Genomic DNA, 23,604 nt, shown 5'->3' on the forward strand with positions numbered 1-23,604 from the left:
ATGAGGCGTCGGGGGTTCATCGGAATGCAGGCAAAGGAAGGCCAGGTGATATCAATTCAGTGTTTAACATTTGGCTCCATTAACACTATTTACCATATTGAATACCTTGAATACTTAATACTTATAGTTAACCTTACTTATACGTATTATCCGAGTGAACTGGGAAATAGACTGATGTCATTGATAACAGAGTGATGTCTGTCTGAGTGTTCACCGGTCCACCCAGGACCCTCTAAAGTGTTATGATGTCAAAAGGACAGGGCCCAGAGCATGCCCCTTCCCCCCTGCCGATGCGTTCCTCTCTACCAATATTCCACAATGTGGCTGAGAAGCCTCCAATATTTTTCACCTTGACGCGCATGAACATGGCGGAACATGAAAGTTTTACTCAATTTAAAAAAAAACAACCATCATATCACATACTTAACAATTGATTGACGTTGTAACCGTCTGTTGGCATCGACTTTGCTCAGTTTTAAATGTTGTGTCCTGATAAACCAGCGGGCAAGTGTAGCCTTCATACAGTGGCAATACAATGTGCTGTCATAAATACAAGCAAAAGGATAGTAGGTGATAGGCTATAAGGAAATAAAGGCGTGCAAACTTGAAACTGATCCTACTAAGTTGTTTAGTTCTGACCGGTTTTTATCGGATAAAAAAACCCTGTTGTGAATAACTTTTAGATTCCGAACGCAGTGCACATGAATCGTCGCTGTCGTGAACACGCTAAGAGTTATTGCCATGACCATGAACGGGCCTTTTGTCCCACCAATACCGATTGGATCATGACATCACTATAATGTGCAAATATTATGTTTGTGTGTCAAATCTATAAATATAAAAAATCGTATATAATTTCTACTCACTCACAATTTGAATTGAACAATATAAAATATAAACCAGATTTAAAATTCACTTAATTTAATGCAGATCATAAATCACACAGAAATAACCCAATACCTAACCGTCATCTACAACTTCTATAAAACATCTTTATTCCTTTTCCTGAATGAGGCACACTTGAGTTAACACTTACTGTAAATCAACACTGTTAGAAGGGCAAAAAAAAGAGCTACACAATAAGATACACAAAAAGCGCTATCAAAGCCATTTTGGTCTAAAGCAAAAATCATAAAAATGGCAGTGACTGAAAAGGAAACATGCTTAACCACAGTTTGATCATATGAATTGGAGTGCCAGGTCCATAAGAAGACCTGCATGGTTCACAATTTAAAAAAAATAAAAATGTTGATGTTGAGGCATGATATAAAATGATGCAAAATAAGATTTGTTGGTCCTCCTGTCAAACTCGCAAATTTTTTATCCGAATGCCATCAAGAGAAGGACATCTACGTAAACCCTTTCACATTAAATCAATATTATTTTTTAATTAAAAAACACAAACCAAACACATCAACGCCCTCTGGATGAACGAGCTTTAGACAAAGCTTCATTAAAAAAAGACTAATCAGTCTGATAATTACTGCATGTAGAGGGAAGAGGAACACGGTGGCCTGCCCTGAGCAGCAGCGGATACGAGAGCGAGGACGTACAACGTCTTCCCGTTCAATGTTGAGCAGCAGCCGTTATTTGTGCGTACAGTAGAGAACGGAAGTACAGTTCAATTCTAATGAGGCATTAGTCGCCATCACAATTCATTCGGTAATAATAATGGAGTGTTAAAACAATACCATGTCCCGCAAAGGGAGAAGAGGCTGTGTATCAATTTGGAGTGTACAAATTTGATATTTTAAAAACACTATTCTATCTGACGGGAATGTTTGTTTTAAAAGAAAAAGGGGAGTGTGCTTCGTATTTCAAAAGGGCACGAACAAGACAGAGGTGCCCACACAATGCCCATGAGACCATGAAGCCCTGTGGAGAAGAACACAGCACCATGACTTGGCAGGGAGACCCCCCTCCAGAATCCTGGTGGAGTCAGGGGGTACCGACGCCAACGCTTGCTGTGCGGAGGAGTGAGTGGTCGGCTGTAGATTACACATCATCAAACTGCCTCATCATGAGCTTCCTGCTGAGCTCGTATCCCAGGAAGAGGGCGCCGTTGGCTGGGAAGGTGCGGATCATGGTGGGAGTGAGCCCGGAGTACAGTGCTCTCACGCCTACACAGGGGAGAGTGGGCTTCAGAACAGACACTTTGACAGGCAGATGGTTATTTACAGGTATTTTACAAGTACATTCCCGATGACTGTTTATTTTTTTTATAGGTTAGGATTATATTGATTATATACAGTGGGGCAAAAAAGTATTTAGTCAGCCACCAATTGTGCAAGTTCTCCCACTTAAAAAGACGAGAGAGGCCTGTAATTTTCATCATAGGTAAACCTCAGCTATGAGAGATAAAATGAAAAAAAAAAATCCAGAAAATCACATTGTCTGATTTTTTAAGAATTTATTTGCAAATTATGGTGGAAAATAAGTATTTGGTCACCTACAAACCAGCAAGATATCTGGCTGTCACAGACCTGTAACTTCTTCTTTAAGAGGCTCCTCTGTCCTCCACTCGTTTCCTGTATTAATGGCACCTGTTTGAACTCCTTATCAGTATAAAAGACACCTGTCCAGAACCTCAAACAGTCACACTCCAAACTCCACTATGGCCAAGACCAAAGAGCTGTCAAAGGACACCAGAAACACAATTGTAGACCTGCACCAGGCTGGGAAGTCAGAATCTGCAATAGGTAAGCAGCTTGGTGTGAAGAAATCAACTGTGGGAGCAATTATTAGGAAATGGAATACATACAAGACCACTGATAATCTCCCTCGATCTGGGGCTCCACGCAAGATCTCACCCTGTGGGGTCAAAATGATCACAAGAACGGTGAACAAAAATCCCAGAACCACACGGGGGGACCTAGTGAATGACCTCCAGAGAGCTGGGACCAAAGTAACAAAGGCTACCATCACTAACACACTACGCCGCCAGGGACTCAAATCCTGCAGTGCCAGACGTGTCCCCCTGCTAAAGCCAGTGCATGTCCGGGCCCGTTTGAAGTTTGCTAGAGAGCATTTGGATGATCCAGAACAGGATTGGGAGAATGTCATGGTCAGATGAAACCAAAATATAACTTTTTGGTAAAAACTCAACTCGTCGTGTTTGGAGGAGAAAGAATGCTGAGTTGCATCCAAAGAACACCATACCTACAGTGAAGCATGGGGGTGGAAACATCATGCTTTGGGGCTGTTTTTCTGCCAAGGGACCAGGACGTCTGATCCGTGTGACGGAAAGAATGAATGGGGCCATGTATCGTGAGATTTTGAGTGAAAACCTCCTTCCATCAGCAAGGGCACTGAAGATGAAACGTGGCTGGGTCTTTCAGCATGACAATGACCCCAAACACACCGCCCGGGCAACGAAGGAGTGGCTTCGTAAGAAGCATTTCAAGGTCCTGGAGTGGCCTAGCCAGTCTCCAGATCTCAACCCCATAGAAAATCTTTGGAGGGAGTTGAAAGTCCGTGTTGCCCAGCGAAGGCCCAAAAACATCACTGCTCTAGAGGAGATCTGCATGGAGGAATGGGCCAAAATACCAGCAGCAGTGTGTGAAAACCTTATAAAGACTTACAGAAAACGTTTGACCTCTGTCATTGCCAAAAAAGGGCATGTAACAAAGTATTGAGATGACCTTTTGTTATTGACCAAATACTTATTTTCCACCATAATTTGCAAATAAATTCTTTAAAAATCAGACAGTGATTTTCTAGATTCTTTTTTTTTCATTTTGTCTCTCATAGCTGAGGTATACCTATGATGAAAATTACAGGCCTCTCTCATCGTTTTAAGTGGGAGAACTTGCACAATTGGTGGCTAACTAAATACTTTTTTGCCCCACTGTACCCTAACCCATAAACTATTATATCTACACTGTGAGGACAGTTGGATTCCCACAGGCCAAACAGCTAATTGATAGAATACACTAAGCAGACTGTATTGTTTAGGCCCCTCCCCCCTAAATTCAGTTTTTCATATTTGGAAAGTGACTTAACTGCCAAATGATTATTATGCTCATGAATTTTGTTATATTTTGTCTATCTATCTATCTATTTATTGTTCATTTTTATGTCCTTTATTATAGTGGATAGTATAGCCCTATATTATGCATTTAATTTATATACATTTAGTAGTGCTGTCAGTTTAATGCGTTATTAACGGCGTTAATTTTTTTATTGCGTGATTAACGCTCTTTTGGCTTGGCAAACGTTGTAGTTTTTTCACCTGCTGTCTAGCAACAACTAGTCACGTTAGAAAAACTACAACATCATACCGGATCCAGCTACACCGGAAACAAAACAACAAGCAAGGATATGGAGCGGGTGAACAACTCCTTAAAAGTGTGTGTGTGTGTGTTTGTGTGTCACTCTGTTCGAGCCTGCACGAGAGTATAAATGTTGTCATTAGCTGTTACGTCTTTCTGACCAATCGCAGTTCAAGGCCCACCCGGGCTGTACTCCTTCGGGAGGGGCTGCTCAGTTACTCCCCTCTAGACAAAATCATCTTGGTTCCGACGTTGACAGTTTGTGAGAGTTGTTGCAGCTGTGTTGAGTGAGTGAGAAGTTGCGGGCGCACAGCTCAGGCTGCCAGACGGCGCTGCAAGGGACTTTTATAAACGCAATATTGTTATCCCGCAGTAATCCGCCCGACAGCCCCGAAACGTGTGTGTGTGTGTGCGTGCGTGCGTGCGTGCGTGCGTGCGTGCGTGCGTGCGTGCGTGCGTGCGTGCGTGCGTGCGTGCGTGCGTGCGTGCGTGCGTGCGTGCGTGCGTGCGTGCGTGCGTGCGTGCGTGCGTGCGTGCGTGCGTGCGTGCGTGCGTGCGTGCGTGCCTGCGTGCCTGCGTGCCTGCGTGCGTGCGTGCCTGCGTGTGTGTGTGTTATTTGATTGCCTGGTAATGTGTATAGGCCTACGTACGGTAGGAATATTCATACTGGTTTAAATAATAAAAGTTATAGTATTTCCCATCTTTGCTGAGCAAGAGTTTTGTTTGAAAGTTCAGTGATTGAAACAAATAAAAGCCTGGGCTATTGAAGTTTTACGGTAGGCCTACCACTGTCATGCACCTACCCGATGTCAAGTGGATCGGGTTGAATTCAATGTGGGTCTCTCTTCTTATTTCCATCTTACCAATATATATTATTACTGTCCTTCTCAACACTCTCTGATCTCACTAAAAGGCTATCAGCACGAAATCAAGGGATATTTAGAATAGAAAAAAATGTGCGATTAATCGCGAGTTAACTATGACATTAATGCGATTAAATATTTTAATCGCTTGACAGCACTAATATTTAGCATTTAGGTTTGTTTTTTTATGTGTGTTTACCTATTCCGTGGGCAGAAACCAGGGAGGTTGTAAATCCATTCATAACTGAGAACAGGCCTTCATGTTTCCTGTACTGCTGAGTTATGGTAAGTTTTCACACATTTCAACAAAGAAAACGACCTTTCTGCTGAACAGTTTACAACCAGCAATGTCAGAGAGATAAGGTTCATGTACCACATGTACATTATCGCCACATAATCTGAAATACTTTGCCCCTTACATTGCCTCTAAAGTTGTGTATGCTTAAAAGATTATAACATGACAATAATAATGAAAATAATAAATTAATGTTTTTAAATAAATGTAGGCAGTTGATGTATTTGACACCTCTGTCTGTCTGGGCCCCCTAGTGGCCAGGAGGCCCTAGGCATGTGCCTAGATAGATCCAGGCCTGGGGCCAATCATGCTCAAAAAACATAAGGATTTAGGATTTACTCTTTAGAACCTTTTATTAATTTAGCAGACACTTTATACAAAACGACATGTCACTAATGAGCAGGTTAGGGGTAAGGCATCTAACTCAAAATTGGAGTTAAACCATACAGTATACTACAATATATTATATGAGTGACGACCATCCTTGAGATTGCTCGGCCTACCTTCCGCGCGTGCGATGGCCATGAAGGTTTTGAAGAACCCAGGTTGCTTGCTGCTCATGGACATGACCTGGATGCGGGACTTGACACAGTCCATGGGGTAGACCACCAGCCACAGGCAGGCCCCCCCGAACCCCCCGCTGAACATGATGGGGGCCACACCTGTCGGGCAGGAGAACACACAGCGCCCGTCACGCCCTCGTAGACATCATGACCACCATCGTGCTGAATAAGGACCGGGAGAGCGGTCGGCGAGGGAACATAACAAACACAGCCCATGCAACACATAGATGAACAACTCCTTTTCAGATTCACCTATTCAAGAGGTCAGTGTCTGACATGCTAATTATCCGAATCACCACGTTATATTGGGTTGAGGGCTTTATGCCGTTGAGAATGTCCTGGCGGAGGGCACCTTCTCTGAGATGAGACGTTAAACCAAGGTTGTGAGTTCCTGCGGCCACTAACGAACCACTAACCGCGGTGTCCTGGTACAATTCCCATCCTGGCTCTTGTACCCACATGGCCCCCTAATCATCCTCTGGTCTGTAATGGTTCTCATGCCTAAACGTCTCCACTGCGCTTTAAAAAATGCAATTTGTTTTGGCCATTATTATTACCTATGTCGTCCTTTTCACATTTCATGTAGTTTGCGAAGGAGGAGCGGCAGAGCTCGTAGGCCCCGAAGAAGCAGAAGTATCCGGGGATCTCTCTGGCGATGGTGGTGGTCAGGCCCAGGAAGAAGCCACTCGGGCCCTCGGTCCTCATCACGGCCCTCATCACCGACCACACCGTGCTTCACAAGGTAATGAATGGTAAATGGTAAAATGACTGCATTTATGTCACGCATTTCTAACCAGTGGCCACTCAAGGTGCTTTACAATATTGCCTAACATTCACCCATTCATGCACAAACCATCGGATGTGCAAGGCGAGGAGCAGAGCAGTGAGGGTGAGGTGCCTTGCTCAGGGACACCTCAGCACTCAGCTAGGAGGAGCAGGGGATCGAACCAGCAACCTTCTGGTTACCAGCCAACCCGCTCTATATCTTGAGCCAAATGCTGCCAACCATGAGAGGTTTTTGTAAATGTAAATAAAAAGGATTTGTAGCATCCTCACTCATGCTGTTTATTCTAAATTGTAATCTATATTCTGGGGCCAAACTCTGGCCCCACTCTGTTCAAGTTATGTCAGACAACCTTAGTTTGAGGTAGCGAGGAAACCCGTTTGACCGGTGGAATATTTATGGCCAATCATGTGCTTTGCCACAGAGGAGAGAATCCTGCAGTGCAAGAGCAGAGCGCTATTCCAATACAAACCAATAATTTGACAGTAACCCTGAAAGAAACCTACTTTTGCCCCTTGGTGATTTTGCCGGAGGCCTCCATTTCGTACATGGCCTGGAGCCGGCACTTGACGAGCTCAGTGGGACACAGAACCATGGAGGAGAAGATGGACGCCACTGAACCAGCGCAGGCTTTCTGCACGTCGCTGACAACACAAAGATAGACCCATTAACCACAAGGGCCGCAGCTTCAGCAGGGTATCCCAAGCCTTTTGATATTCAAGGTTGCGTATTGCAATGAATATCAGTCTGGTCTTGGCTGGGCAGTAATAGACTTCCAAATATAGCCGCCACCTTATGTTGTTCAAAAGATCAAGCCCATCGGAACGACCCTCTTGCCCTTTCCGCTCCTGCCGAAATCCAGTTGGAAGTATTGTAAAAGGCTTCCCTGCAGATTATGTACATTTTTTTGACATTTTTTTCATTGCTACACTCTCCTTGGGCTGCACCAATCTTTTTTAATTCTGTGAGGCTACTTGTTTGTCTCAAACTGTAAGTCCCTCCCCCAAGGGAGCTGATTTGTCCTCACATTGTTCAATTTGGGCAAAGGGTTCAAACAGGGTAGAGGCCATCTCAGCAGATCAAGATGGTCTCAGGAGGATAGGGCCTTCCTGCATTACTTCACATTAACAGAAACGTGTGTTTAGGTTCCTAATATAAACCCTATCACCTATTGAGTTAAATATTGAGCTAGCCATTTCAAATAAGCCAAGTAAAGGGAATTAAATTGCACAGCTCTATAGCGTTACAAGCCCCACAAGCACCTAACACCTAAGTAGCAACAAATCCTACTACTTAACTTATAAAAACAACATAGTACATCATAGTAATAAAAAACAACAACACACAAAACCAATAATCCTAACCGGGGGGGCTTGTCTGCATATCTGACACATTGAACGGGGGAATTGTTTTAAATACCAGAAAAACCTAACAACTCAAACCGCCCAATCGGTAATCTACCGCGCCCTAAACCTGTTGGCTCGGCAGGGAACACGAGCACGGGACGAAGGGTCCAACCTGAGGGCCGCCTCCTTGGGCTTCCCGGCCAGGAAGCTGATGAACTGCTGGCAGAATCCGTAGCTCATGAACAGCACCGAGTTCTCCGCGATGTTGGCCACCAGCGCCGGCGTGGTTCCCTGGTACAGACCCCGCATCCCCACCTGTCTGTAGGTGGACGTCACACAGTCCACGAACCCGCGGTACATGGTGGGGAAGGTCTGCATCTTCACCTTGGCCGTGTCCAGGGGCTGCCCGCTCAGGACACACGCAGTGCCCCCTGTGGTTGCGTGAAGGATAGTACAGTTTCACTGTTTTGACATTTTATCCAAAGTGCTTTACAGTTAATGGTTTTTAGAAGCCTGGGGCTGATGACCAGGATGTGGTTAGGCAGCTTGATCACTGGTCCCTGGAAAGAGTAAAGGGGCATTGGGATTTGACCTCAGAAGCTTTTGGCTGGAAGACAAACCCCAAAAACCATGCTCTGTCAAAATGATGCGTGAAAGGAACCTGTACTTACCCACAGCCCCAGCAGAGAGATCAATCATGGCTTGGACCACTGGATGAGGACTCATGGTGTCCGTTTATTAGGCTCTACTGAATGGGGTAATACCTGCAAAGGTTGTTTTAAAGACCAGAGTCACATTAGTAAAAGTGCAAGACTCCCATACAGATTTTTCCAAAATGTGAATCTAAGATATTGAGTATTTGATTTAAATATTTTAGGCAAAAATATTAAGGCACTGCAAACTATTCAAAGATGTTGCCGGTGTTCTGCCAATATCTGCTACCTGCATCGGCACCAGCCGTATTCACCGAAAGTTTGCAAGATTCACCTGCGGGGTGAATCTTGCAAACTTATACAGAACTACATAACGCAACATAACAGCTGCTACATTGAATGTTTAGGAACTTAACCAATTATACCGTTTTCTTTGGCAGTAACAGATGGATCACATCGACATAGAAATGAATGAGGTTATTACCTAAACCCAAATATATAATCACAGCATGTTGACATTACACCGACCTCTCCCCTTCTCTTTACCATGAGAGCAAGGAGAAAAAAGTGTACAGACCTGGACGCAACGAGGTGATGAAGTTTCAGATACAAATGGTTTTCGCCGCTGGTGCTTTATTTTGTTTGTTTCATTTGACTAAATACATCTTCATTGGGATGACATACGATCTCACAAATCGCATGATCCTGTCTTTTGCGAGTAAAATGTGAATGATTGAACTCTCTCTTCCAGATCTCAGCTAGGTCACCACCGTGGATGTGGTCGCTGCTACCGGCCCAGAGAATGGGGAGTTCGTGGTCAATGTTGCCAGATTGGGCCAGCTCATACAGATACACACAAAGATTCCGCACTGACGCGATGCATCAACGTAGCCGCCATGTTGGGGAGGCGAAGATGATCTTTAAACATGTACAAGTGAACTGGGGAGCTGCGGTTATTTATGATGTAAACACTTTGACGTTTACGTTTTTCAACTGATTTCAATGCGTCGTTTTAGATTAATGTTAAATCATGTATATTATTTATGTGTTTATCTTTTTTATTTTTCCTTCACGTCAATATCCATAACGCCTTGAATAATTGGTTGAGAATGTAAACGTTATACTGCTTTTTTATGCAGGAAGACCGCATCTCTGTCCCTTTGCCTCTCCAATATGGCGGCGACCTTGACGTACAATCCAGGCCATGGCCTCTTCGAAGTGTATCCTATTCTAGCCTACAATGTAGTCCGGCACAAGCTTCCGGTTCAACAGTTCTTCTTTCAAAATAAGAGCCCACGAAAGGACGATGCCTGGTTGGTATCATAATAAATAGGTTTGTATTAAGATGCATTTGCGAAGCAAATGTAACGTATGTTTAAATATGATATTTGTACGGTTATAAAACTGTAAACCTAAATTTAAATCAGTTTTCAAAATCAGAATAAAAAATACTTTATTGATCCTCTCGGAAATTGGGTCACGTTAAAGTTATTTTGTTTTTTTGCTATATGTATGTATTTATAAACATAGAAATATATAACAAATAAGAAGTGTGTACAAATATGTGCTTTATACTAGCAAAATGCATATATGTGAAGAAAAGTATAAGTAAGACAATCCTTTTTGATAAATAAATGCAGTATTCGTGCTAGGGTATTGCACAGCTGAATTATTGAATTATTTCAAAAAATACTGTTCATTCAGTAGTGCAGATGAACAATTATTAGTGCAGATGAACAACAATCAGAGATTCATTATGGGCTTACAGACTCAAGAGATTCTCTGACACTATAATGGAGAAGTGGAGAAGTTTGATTGCCATAGGTGTGACTTCCTATGGTGCTCCATGATGCATCTTGGTGGAATGAGAGCACATTGCACCAAGTTCCACATTTCACATTCAGTGAGCACTGAATTTGATTATATAGTTTACTTTAAGTATAGCCTTTTCAATTAAAAGTCACACAAAGCTAGGGCTGAAATTTAAAAGCATTATCAAAGTGCGATTTTTTTAAGTCTTTCTTTTCAAAGTTACTTATCTTCTGTATTATTCAGTAAAAACACAAGCAATAAATCATTCTATAGCGCACCAACATAATATTCGAAGCAGTCAACATATAAACCGTTCTTTCCTCTAGGCCAGGCCTATGTGTTGAGATGAATTGATGCATGAATTGATATTATAACATTATTATTTAATTATCGAATTGTAAAAGGAAAATAATTTTGTATGTTATTGATCTTCAGTTTGTAACAGTAACAAATCACACAAACTTCTACAGAAAAAAAGAAGAATATGTAGATAACTCATTCATTGAAACACGTAAAATGTGCGACTTGACCACATGTCTCCACTGTTTTTAGCTATGCTGCAACTCGCCTGCATGTTTTGAATTGCTTTGATTAGCTAACCAAAACATATGCGGGATGGCGTGCTTTACCGTTTATCGTGTCTTAACCAAAGCGGCGATGGTCCCCGCGATGAAGGGCGTCATATCTTCCCTATAAACTCCGCCATCTCCTTAGTAATTTCGCAGAGCCGTTTCGAAACGCGTTCATATATACTCTGTATACTTTCGGTCAGTGAAGGCTGCCGGGTGGTATACAGTCTACTTCACACTCTGGCCGTTTTTTTTATCAGGTTTGATCGGTTCGATTTTTTAACATTAGAACAAACACTTAATTTTTTAAACCAACATTTCTTTTTGCGATGTCGGTTTGAATTCGAAAAAAGGCTTGATCGAGACCAATTAGAAAATTGGAGGAACCAATAGCCGAGACCGAGACGAGTCTGAGTGCAAATGTCAACGAGTCCGAGACAATAAAAAAAAAAACGCTTTGAGTACGAACTCTACAGCACTGGTCGGAGCAGCTCCGGGACAAGTCTCTCCTGGGTCTTAATGATGTGGGAGGTCAGTGAACCTGGTCTGCGGGCCTTGGAGTCACTGGGGCACCTTGTCTTTTGCTCAGGAACAAGGCTGGAGGTCTTCCACAAAACAGGGACCCTTGAACGACTGATGTTGAAGATATGGTGAAGCACCCCACATGGCTGAGGGGACGAGCTTTCGTCTATAGAGCTAATGGTGTGATCCAGATGCCTCGGACACCAGCCTTCCGAGTTGTGACGTCATTCCGGTCTCGGAGCACTTCTAGCGTTCTGTTTTGACTTTGTGATGTGTCATTAAATTGGCTTGTCCCTGTTGATTGTTAGTTAAATTAGCCTCTTTAGCAAACCAGCTCGAAAACAAACAACACAACTTTACATTGTATTGCGCGCACAGCAAAACCTTGCAATGCATAAATTGGTGACCGAAATAAAGTAGCAATGTAATCAAGTGCGTAAGAGCATTTATGATGACCAACGTGGTACAAATACAAAGAAAATAAATCTCTTCACGGGCACAGCCATTTTCGTTGAGAGCGTCACAACTGCTCTCGGTCTACTCCCAGAGTTCTGAGAGATGAAGACAATAAGGGGGCGTGCCTCAGAGAAATGCCGCAAGACAGCTGGGAGATTTCCCGACATCCGACTCGGAAGGCTGGCGTCCAAGGAATCTGGAACACACCATAACATAGCACACCATGTTTTCAATAATAATATCATTAAGAGGTTTAATATTATTATCTTGAGCAGAGCTTTTGTATCCCGGAGTGCCTCCGGGATTAATAAAGTAATAAGAATATCGTCACCCTCTTAAAGTAATGGCCTAAGTCACCTTTTTGCCAAAATGATTTTCTTGCCTAAATCAGCTCTTTGTGATGCTAGCCACCTCTGGTAAAATCCCCAACATCCTCAGTTGAACAGATCATGACATGATCTGTTCTGGTGACGATATGAAAAATGCTTTTATGCTTCATACTTAAACCTAAATTATGTTTCCATTGGTCTATTCATGACGCCGCATTGCAACTGTTGCCAGGTATGTTGGCTAATTAAGCATAATGACTTCTTAGGTCATTGCTAATGACCCATCTGAAGACATATTAAGTGTTACCAAAATACCATATGATTGTGGAGACTGTATATGAGATTAAAGACGTGCGCCCCTCATGCAAGGCTTATCCCAGAGCAGTACGATAGAGGGCCACTGACTTAATAAAGTCTTGACTGATCTAAGTAGTTCTTAAGACATGTCCAACCTTTTCATGAAAACACAGACAAAGAAAAACCACAAACACAATCGTACTATTTTCAGATGATTTTACCTTTTATATATAAAAAGAAAATAATAAAACAGAAACATTGTCTACGTCACAGACAAGAATCATCAATATTCCGATTTAAACAGTTGGCTGTGAACTAAATCAACCCCATGCCCATCCCCCCCTTAGAACAAATTTGTTTATACACAGTATACTTTACATAGCTATTTTCTTTTCTTTTTCTATACATTATTATCAAAGTATTATCAATAGCTTTAAAATAAATACAATGTTCTCTCCTTTGCATTCATAATCACAATTCTGATTGTACATACAGTATCATTATTCACAATTGATGGCATATAAATCATTTTTATATGCCTCATTTCAACAACAATTTCAACATCACTGTTTTGTAAAATCCTGAAGAGACGACATAAGTCTCTCATTCAAATTGAAAATCGTCAGACTTAGAGAATTTTGATAATTCATAAATGCAAAGCTTGTTTATACAATGCTGTATAGTGCTAATGCATAAGACAGCCTAAGGCAGAAAACGTAGTAAAAAAAAGAAAGAAAAAGACATAAACTTATATCTGCTCAAATCCAAAGCTTTCATAGAGTATTTTTTATATTTAAATTCAGTTATATCCTTAACCCTTTTCAGAACTGCAAACGTTCAGCTCAGTAATATCTTTAACCCTTTTTAGGAACTGCAAACGATAAATTCAGTAATAACTTTAAAGTTTTTCAGAACTGCAAACAATAAATTCCTTTATATCTTTAACCCTTTTCAGAACTGCAAACGTTAAATTCAGTAATATCTTTAACCTTTTTCAGAACTCCGCTTCATAAACGTCTTTTCAGAACTGCAAACGGTTGTGAGGAATTGAGAGTATGAGGTAAAGGAGTCTCGAGCAGGAGAATCCCCCAGCAGCAAGGCTGCCGAGGGAGTAATGGAGAAACGATAAAGAATCCCTTGGAGAAGGTAAACGTGGGACGATCCCATGAATAGAATTCATACACATCACACGAGAGATTGGCAAGGAGGTTCGTCGTCAGTACAAGTAATGCTGGCAGCAATGGACTATGGAAAATCTTATTTGTTATGATGATAACTGATTTCAAAGAGAATATCATTAAAAGGTTTCAAGGAAAATGCTATAAATACATGATCTGAGAAATGGAAAAAGAACTAACCTTGAATTGAATTTTTGTTCAATATCAACTGCAAAACTCATAGGGCAACAAGCGGATTTGCTAGACAGAAATTGTATGTCCCTAACAAAACATGTTCACGTGAAGCCAAAAGTTTTGCAGTGTTGTGCTCAACTGAATCAGAACGCTTGTTTGGTTAAAATGCAAGGAAGACTTTATTTTCCAGGACCTGGTTTTAAACAGGGTTTTTTTTTCGCATTGAATTGACATTAATTGCTCAATTCAAGTGCCTGGAGACGCTGAGTGTAATAAAATCAGATACTGGTGAATTTTCGATCAAAGCCAGGCACTTAAGTGTCCTTTTAGTTGAGGGGGCAAGGGGTGTAAGTGATGTGGTGAGGCCAAGCCAGATATTAATAAGTCAGATATTATGCAGTATCCAAGGTAGTGTAAAAATCTTTCCAGTTGCCTGAATAATGTTGACGGAAACATTGTCTTTGACCCCTATATGTTTTGAACACCTGTTATTGATTCAGTTGCTTGAATTATATTGAAAATGTAATGTTTTACAAAAAAATTAACAACAGAGTTTGCATATATAAGCTTTTTATATAGTAATGTTAATCTGTAATTCAATATAGCGCTGTAAAAGGTTAAAAAGTATTCTGTGTCATCCCGAGCCCTGTTAAAACATTTTCACAGAAAAAAATATGCAAAGGTAACATACTAATACTGTCAAAGTACACCATAAAACTGCCTTTTTCAACCCCCTGTATAAAAGTGTGAGAGCTTTTGATTTAAAGAGTTTGGTCATATCTAGTTTGATGTTTCTGGCAGCTTGGTTATATCACTGCCTTGCTATCAAATGGGATCCCACCTTTTGATATGCAAGTTGGCATTACAATTTTCATAAATACTTAAACGTCTACGATAGCGCAGTAACCCTGCGCACTGAGATGCTTTACAACTGCTACCAGCACACGCTTATAAGCATTAGTTAGCTTAGCATATATAGTGCTTTGTCTAAAAACTGACCAAACTCATTTAAGCAGCACCTCTGTCATTGTAATGCACAAGTTATTTTCTATGAGTCAAACTACTTAGTCTTTGCTGAAATATGAAACAAGGCTATATCATAGTTTTGAAAAAAAAAAATCCAACCTATGACTAGATTTATGCTTCAGAGTTTGATTTGTTTTTTGGCAATTATCTCAGAGCACCAAAGGTCAATGTGATGTAAAGCAAACAGCAGCGTACAGGAAGATAGATGAAAGAAATGTAAAAAAATACAAATTATATATATATATATTGAGAGAGAGGGAGAGAGAGAGAGAGAGAGAGAGAGAGAGAGAGAGAGAGATAGAGAATTTTTAGGCCGAACTTCAGCTAGATGAAGCCAAACAGAGGTGGGTGAGTGCTTACATTTTGGCTGAAGTGTTAGGCACGGCATAAAGTAAAACGTGGAAGTGGATTCATGGCAAACACAGTAAGGCAATCTGATCACTGTTTGACTAATAGCTAGCTCTCTGTTCTGTGTTCTGTAAAACTACGATTGAAGTACTGTAATCTGTGTACGATCAGCTACAATCAGAAATTAGGCACTTTATAAGAGTAAATAGATATGAAGACTAAATAGTATGACGTGTTTTATATGTATATTATTTTCTTATATTCCATTGGAAATGTATTCTTTTATATTACAACTGTGTTTACTGTAATGCAAATGTAAAAACAAACTACAGTATCTACGATGTTTCGTACAAAAGCTATTGTAGATTAAGCTATAGCTTATACTGCAGTAAAATATACAGGTATGTCTCAAAGCACAATACAAATGTCTGGTTATGTATTATGCAACGGTAGTTGTGCCTCAAAATTCCCCACAGTGATCTCACAAATGTGTGTGTCTAATCTCTTTCCAATCTTCAAAGAAATTGAAAAAAAAAATGGTATGAACCAAATCGTCAACAATCCAATTTAGAACTTCTTCCTTCTGTCTTCTTTTAACTCAGAATTAATGAATCTTGTACTTTTACAATATTCAAGATCAAAGTTGTTGGTTGTAAAAAAATTCTTTACCAATATAATAATTCTATTGAGTATTTTATTTTGGTATATTTACATGTCTGTTTCTTACAAGACTATGAGACATACAAACCGCTTTTAATAATCTGCTTGTTGTACTTGGAACTTGTACTGAGGTGAACTGAATAATTGATCACCTATAATTACAGCTTTTATGGGTTTTCCAAAAGGTTTGATCATCAAATGGGTTTTCATCTTGTTTATGTGTGCATTCACAAGGGTTTATTGGGTAGATAGATATAGAATTTGTTTTACGGTTTTGGCTTGGGAGAAAGTAAAATGCAACTGTTGGGTTTATTTACGAATTGCGATCGTTACCTTACGAAATTATAATTCTCATATGATCAATGTGTTTTGAAGTATTTTTGGCACAAATAAAGTTTAACATTATACAAGTTTGTGTTGTCTGTATGTGTATGCGTGTGTCTGTGTTTCTGTTTGTGGACCATACAAAACAATTATAAATCGTTCTTTATTATTAAGTCTTTTTTTTTTACCTCTCTTACCTATATAAACCTAAGACGTACAGAAAGAGTAGTGTGTATAAATTATGAATAATATTGTTGAAATCATAAGCATTCTTCGGTTTCTCTATGCAGAAAAGGTTCTGCACCAATACTATAAACAGGTTGGCACCTCTAAATGCTTCCAAAGGTCATTTGTTATGAAGGTTCTGTGTATTCAAGTAATGAGTCCAGGTGTGTAAACTATGTGTTTCTGCAACTGAAAAAAGCATTTCAATCATAAAACTGCTTGAGAACTTGAGTATCATTTGATTTGAGTTGAGTTGTGCGGGGGTACTAGAAAAAATTATGATTGTATTGTTTTTTTATCAGTATTGTACAATACAAAGTTTTGGACACACCAAAGGGTTTTTCAACCTAATCTATGTTGGAATACTATTTGGCAAAAATGAAAAATAAAAAAACTATTCATAAACCTTCTGCCAAAACCAAGAGTTTTTCTCCTGGTAGGGGTGGGTTGGTGCACTGGCTGATGTCTGTTTTTTTCCGCTGAAGAGAACTGTTTGTAAAGAGAGCTGTGGACTTTTGGCACACGTCTGGGTAAGCAAAACATGAGATGGGAAGCATCCATGCTCAAAGGAGATCGACTTGGAGTAGACTGTTCTGGTGTTGAACCATTTGGAGAAACAAAGAATAGGCCTACTGTGGCTCTCGGGTCCTTAGCAGGCTGGGAGCAGGTTCGGTCTGAGACCCAGCAGGAGCACAGTTTGAAAACCTGGAGGAACGCTAACAATCTGGAAAAAGAGAATGATGCAGAATATTATTATGTGTAGTCTATATATTTGTAAAAAATCTGAATGCAAATCAATCAAAATAGTAGTAAAATAGTCATAACAAATAGTAATTAGGATTGATGAGCATTTTCACCATGCAGAACTGCTCATCGTAGCTTTCTTTTGGACCAAAAAACAATAGTAAGGAAAACAACTTTTTTTAACCAATGAAAAAAAGTGAATATCTCCTTGAAGCCCATTTATCAAGAAAAGGCATGGTTTATGAAATCCTACGAATTTATATATCATCCTCAATAAAGATGGCATTCTGCTACTCTCAGCAGAGCGAGAGATGTAGCACAAGAAAGTGCCTACTTTTAATTAAAAACGCTAAAAAACGTTGACATTCTCATCTCCTACCTTGAATATCTTTCCTACTGGTCTGGTGTCCTCTCAGTTCCTCAGACTTGTAGAAGTCAATACTGGCATAGGTGTTGAGACTGGCACCAGCGGTGCTGCCCAGGCCGCTCGCTGCCATGTTGTAAGGGGCCGAGGCATGCTCTACCCCGGCCTGGGGGCTCTCCGCCATGGCCAGGTCAAGGTCAACGTAGTTCAGGCCTGGTTCAGCAGTGAAGGAGTCAGCTTGCGCTGGCGCTACAGCGGGCCCGGCCGCCTGCCCGCCCTCCCATGACGAGCAGTCCCAGGCTGGCCGGTGGGCCGCGGCCTGGCTGCCCTCTGGGTAGAGGGCACTCAGAGTAGACATTGAAGGGGTGGGCCCAAACGCCTCGCCGGCACGCTGGCTCCTCAGACCCTGGGTGTCGCCTCGCACCAGTCGGCCGCTCCGGCCGGGAGACGAGAACGACTCGATCGGGGAAAAGCCGAGGCTGGGGTCCGGCTGAAACGGCAGTTGGCCGGAGTGAGCTTGGGGTCTGGCCGCGGTGTTACTAGGAGGATCTGGCCCTTTGGCGGGGTCCGTCGGGAGGGCAGCACCTGTTCTGTAACTGCTGTGGCCTTCTGCTGCAAGGGGCGAGGACTTAGCACTGCGACCGTCTCTGGACTTGGGGGAGGCCGCGGGCGGGGTGGTGAACATGGAGCGGACAGGGGTCCGAGGGGACGCAGAGGACCTCCCCACCTCCATGCTGACGTACTCAGCAGAGGTGGACAGTGGCGCTGAGAAACTGCGCGAGAGGTTGGTGGGGCTGTCCCGACAGAGGGCCGAGCTGTCCAGGGGCCCGAGGGGGCTGTGGACCGCCTGGCCGTGCCGGGACGCCGAGCGACGCCGTCCGCTGCACTCTCCGTCCTCGCCGTACTGGATGCTGACGTACTCGCCCACGTTGTGAGCGACGGAGGGCTGCAGGTTCTCCCTGGCCCTCGGCAGGGTGTTGGCCTTGGCCATGTCCGAGGACGCGCCGAGGGGCCGGCTCCTCCTCCCCTGCTGTGAGCCCTTACCGCCCGGCGCGCTCTTCGAATGGCGTCCGTCCTTGGCACATGCTCCGCCCGCTCGCAACACACTCAGCCCCCGCCCCGCCACCAGGGACTTGTCCTCCAGACTCTCACTGCTGGCCGAGCTGGAGGAGAAGGAGGAGGAGGACAGGGACAGAGGACGGCTTCCTGCGGGACCTGCCGCCATCTTGTTCCTCTTGCTGTATGTCCCTCCTCCCCCTGCTCCCCCTCCTCCTCCTGATCCCCCGGCTCCTCCACCTCCTCCTCCTCCTCCTGCTCCCGTCCCGGCGCCTTCGTGGCCGGCTCCGCCCTCGCTGCCCTGGCCCTGGTTCAGGTCGTCCTCGAAGCGGGTGTAGAGGGTGTGTTGGTACGCCCTGGGCAGGGAGAAGTAGGAGTTGAACATCTTGGGCTGCAGGGGGTGCTGCTCCGGGTGCGAGGGGGGCGTGCTGCAGGCCGAGCGGCTGCTGCCGGGGGAGACGTTCATGTAGTCGCTGGCCGGACGGCCCTCCACGCTGGACCGGCTCCCCCAGGCCACCAGCCCCTGGAGGTCGGAGGAGCCGCTGTTGGGGGACATGAGCATGTAGCCCTCGGCGCCCGGCGGGGGGATGGGCTGCGGGGACGACACGCTGTTGTTTGGCGTCATGGCCATGTACTCGTCGGCGGCCGCGGGCTGGGCGCCGGCCGCGCCCGCCGAGAGAGCGAGGGAGCCGGGCGGGGACGCCGCTCCGCCAGGAACCATGGCCATGTAGCCGCTGGCCTCGCCGTCCCTCCGGCCGACCCCGCCGCTCTTCCTCGCCTCCCCCGGCGGCGCGTCCGCCGGCCCCCCTCCCCGGCCCGGGACGCCCCCCGGGCCGGGCGGCCGGTCCGTCGTGTCGTTGGGGCTGCGGCACATGACGGCGTACTCTTCGTCGTCCTCCTCGTCTTCGTCCTTCCTGCGCGGCGGCCCGAGGCGGTCGTGGGCGGCCGAGGGCAGGGACGCCCGCTTGCTCAGCAGTCGGCGCTCCGCCTCGCACTCCCTGCCGGAGGAGCGCCGCAGGATCCGCCGGCCCTTGGAGCGGTGGCCGGAGGCCAGGAGTCCCTCCCTGTGGCCCATGACGAGGTAGCTGGCGGGGCCCTCGCCGTGCCCAAGATGGCCGCTTGTGCCGTGCGACGTGCCGGGCAAGTTGGGCACCATGAGGGAGTGCTCGCCGGGACTGGAGCCGTACTCGTCTGAGGACCCGTAGTCACTGGGGGACCCCGAGACGGAGACCCTCTGAGGGGCCCTGGGGTACGAGCAGACGGCCATCCCCCCCACCGCGGCCCCGATCAGGCCGCACTCTGAGCCGTGGCCGGAGCTGGAGGACAGGCTGGGGGCCGGGGAGGGGGTCGGGTTGGGCGTGTACCGGGCCAGACTGAGGGTGATCTTGGCGGGTGTGGGGGCCCGGGTGGGCTTGGGCCTCAGCGTGGGCGTGGTGGAGCAGGAACTGTTAAGGCTTGGGCTGGAGCTCGCCCACGTCCCCTTGCCGCAGGCCCCGCCCTCCTCCGACCGGGCCCCGATGCTGGCGGTCCGCGCCCTGGGGAAGCCGTGGCGGGACGTGGGGGAGGTGCTGGTGCTGCTTCCCCCCGTGCCGGGGGTCTCGGTGCGGGCCCGGCGGGAGAAGCCCACCTGGCTGGGGGGCAGGTTGGGGTGGTGGCGGCGACTGGGGGCGCTGATGGGGTTGGAGGCCGTGCCGCCGCCGCACGACGTGCCCACCGACTGGGACTTGCTGCGCTGGCGGAACTCCTCGCTGAGCGCCTTCATGGCCTCCAGCAGCGTCTCGTGCATGTGCTGCGCCACCACCGAGTCCTCCACCTGCATCCAGAACTCCCCCGGGCCCGTGACGGCCGAGCGGCCCACCTCGATGAAGAAGAAGTTCTCCGAGTGGCCGCAGCGCCGCACGTTCATGAGCTGCAGCACCACGGAGGCCACCTCGGAGTTGAGCTTGACGAAGTTGACCGTCTTGTCGGTCAGGCACAGCCGGTAGATGCCCACCAGGTTCCTGGCGTGGCCCAGGCCCTTGGGCCAGACCTTGACCTGCCACACCTCCTTGAAGGTGGGCACCGGAGAGGGGGAGCTGCACTCGCCGCTGCTGCCCCAGTCGTCGGGGGTTTTAACTGGGGGGGGGGGGGGGGGGGGGACACAGTGAGGAGAGAGGGGGGGTTACTCAACAAATACATTGGAGATGTATCAAGATTGATCAATAGATCAATAGCTCTATCAATACTTCTAGCAAATAATCAAATCATTTATATCCATAGTGCTCATCAAAGGTTTTGCAAATATTTGTTATTGTTTACCATCGGTGCTTTAGATTTAAGTTGATGCTGTTTTGATTGGGGGCCGGCAATACCTACATGCAGTGTAGCTTAGGTAAATGTTACATGTACTTCTACATGAAGTACATGTAACAAACTTCTCATGTTAAGCAATTGAATTGTTAAATACATAATAATAATAATTATAACATTAATAAATATGATAATAATAATAATAATAATAATAATAATAATAATAATAATAATAATAATAATATGTCATCATTACGTTGAGCTATTCAAATTATTACAAGTACCATGATTATTATTATAATAATGATCATTGTTATGATGATTATCATTTGGATTATGATGATTAATCGATCCCCATGAATGTAGTAGGCCCCTTCCAATTCTTATAACGCGTGGAAGTGAGAAAAACGCTGTTGTGATGGTGGAATAATCACGAATCCTAAACAGGCCTACTCCATGAGAACCCACTATCACAACGTAAACACGTGAGCAACCAACAGAAACGCGTTTTCCAATAAGAGCCCTGTGACGACGCGATCTCCTCCCTAGCAGCACCATACAGATATGTAGGTTAAGCGGACGACAGCGGGAGCCATGCAGAAAAACAAAAACATAGGCTCCAACGATGCAGACTAGGCTAGGCTACCCCTGCACGATGCATCCAACCATTTCAATGCTATGCAATATTCCCTTTGCGCAATGCAAAATAACCCCATATTTGTGTCGACCCTATGAATGCACGTTAAGGTTAATCGTGGATTGAAGAAGACTTCGATGCATTAAACGAAAACGAATCGAAGAGAAAATGATCTGCAGCCCATTACACGAGATTGATGCTCGTGGTGCTTCACAGACAGCGCGCGCCGCCCATCGCTGGCTCCTCTATGCTTATGATCTGAACCCATGTACCTGTGCTCCTGTGATAAAACAAGTATTAACCCCAAATGGCACCCTTATCGCATTTAAATGATCCTATATGATGATTTGCACATTCAACATTGGAACTGCACCAAGGCCTGGCTCATCATCGGACCAATGTGTATGTGGCGCCTGCATGGTGGAGCGAAATGCAGCACGACGTGATAACAAACAGCCTGAAAAGGCCCTGAAATACTGACAGACAGTCTGGCCATAACTCAACACTCGGGTGGTTTGCATCTTACAATTACACTGGAGGTCCAGCATCGCCTGGTACCACTCGTCTTGCACCTCCTCGGTGTCTGCGGCGATAGCGAAGCTCTCGCTGCGGGTGTACAGCACGATCATGTGCTTGTTCTTGGAATCCGCCCGCTTGTTGATGTTGAAGCACGTCTCCAGGTTCAGGGTCTTCTTGGGGACGGGGGATTTACTACGGAATTTCTTTTCGTTCTCGTAGTACTCGAGGCGCGCCGGACCCTGCTCCGAAGCCGCCCTCAGCACGAAGAACCGCCGGTGCATCGATTTATGCTTGCGGAGGTACCCGCTTTTCTGCACGTCTTCGTAGCTCTGCTGCTCTCCCGCTTGGTTCTCCATGGCAAGGGGAGCGTTCTTTTTTTCATTTATCAAACCCTGTCTTTCAGAGAAAAAGAAAAAACCCGCGCTCGGTCCGTGTATCGATTATTAATCCATTATCTCCACGATATCCGCCGTCCCCGAGCCCACATCGAGGCGTTGAGGCTGTCCACCACCGTGTGTGTGTGTGTGTGTGTGTGTGTGTGTGTGTGTGTGTGTGTGTGTGTGTGTGTGTGTGTGTGTGTGTGTGTGTGTGTGCGCTAGAATCAGCCCAACCATGTGTTGTGTCTCATATCATAGTAGCCTGCTGTGGATACACTGGCAGCGGATGGCAGCGCGGTAGCGGCGCGCACGACGCGGCGGTGGATACAGTGGCAGCGGATGGCAGCGCACTAGCGGCGCGCACGACGCGACTGTGGGTACACTGGCAGCGGTAGATGCACCGGCGGCGGCGCGCACGACGTCCTCCTCCCAGTAGCCCTACCCGAACCCCAACGCACACGGTTTAACGGTCGTATTAACAACACTCGTAGCCTGTTCCACCTGTCCGCTGCTCCTCTTCCTCATAGTCTTCTTCACTTGTCAGACGCTCGTGCATCTCGAGGAGATAACAAGTGTCCGCGGGGCTCCAGGGCTGACGAGAAGATGCGCGCGCATGCTGGAACACAGTGTTCGACTGTGTGTGTTGACGGACAGGCGAGACGCGAGTCAGCGTGCAAACACCAAGTTGCATGTTGAGCATGAGGTAGCCCGTATTCGATATTCGAAAAGGTATTTTATTTTGTAGGCCTATTTGCTGCAAATGGTATGGTCTCCATTTGGCACTTTGTATCCAAGGTAGGTTTAACGCAAGTCTAGACTGATGGTGGGCTGTACGCACTAACAGCTATATGATGACTGCCCTATAAGAATAGCCTTCGTAAAACATTTTGAGGATTTGGTTGAGTGAGATGTTGTTTTTACTT

At 45.2% G+C, this 23,604-nt stretch overlaps 2 protein-coding genes across 2 annotated transcripts; both read right to left on the reverse strand.

The window, feature by feature from the left end:
- Positions 1-1,102: 1,102 nt before the first annotated feature.
- On the reverse strand, positions 1,103-9,545 carry slc25a15b (solute carrier family 25 member 15b). Its single transcript, XM_079737956.1, has 7 exons — positions 9,353-9,545; positions 8,794-8,886; positions 8,295-8,553; positions 7,283-7,420; positions 6,550-6,725; positions 5,933-6,091; positions 1,103-2,120 (listed from the first exon to the last, which is right to left on the reverse strand). The coding sequence occupies exons 2-7, from the start codon at positions 8,846-8,848 to the stop codon at positions 1,996-1,998; spliced, it is 912 nt and encodes a 303-aa protein (XP_079594082.1). The 5' UTR covers positions 8,849-8,886; positions 9,353-9,545; the 3' UTR covers positions 1,103-1,995.
- Positions 9,546-17,807: 8,262 nt separating this feature from the next.
- LOC307076935 (uncharacterized protein) lies at positions 17,808-22,660 on the reverse strand (the record flags this gene model as incomplete). The annotated part of the gene is made up of 2 exons (XM_079738167.1): positions 17,808-20,974; positions 22,312-22,660. 2 exons carry the CDS (start codon positions 22,658-22,660, stop codon positions 17,808-17,810), a joined length of 3,516 nt encoding a protein of 1,171 aa, XP_079594293.1.
- Positions 22,661-23,604: the final 944 nt, after the last annotated feature.

Source organism: Pollachius pollachius (assembly GCF_949987615.1).
Source record: "Pollachius pollachius genome assembly, chromosome: 6".
In the NCBI taxonomy this organism is placed as follows: domain Eukaryota; kingdom Metazoa; phylum Chordata; class Actinopteri; order Gadiformes; family Gadidae; genus Pollachius; species Pollachius pollachius.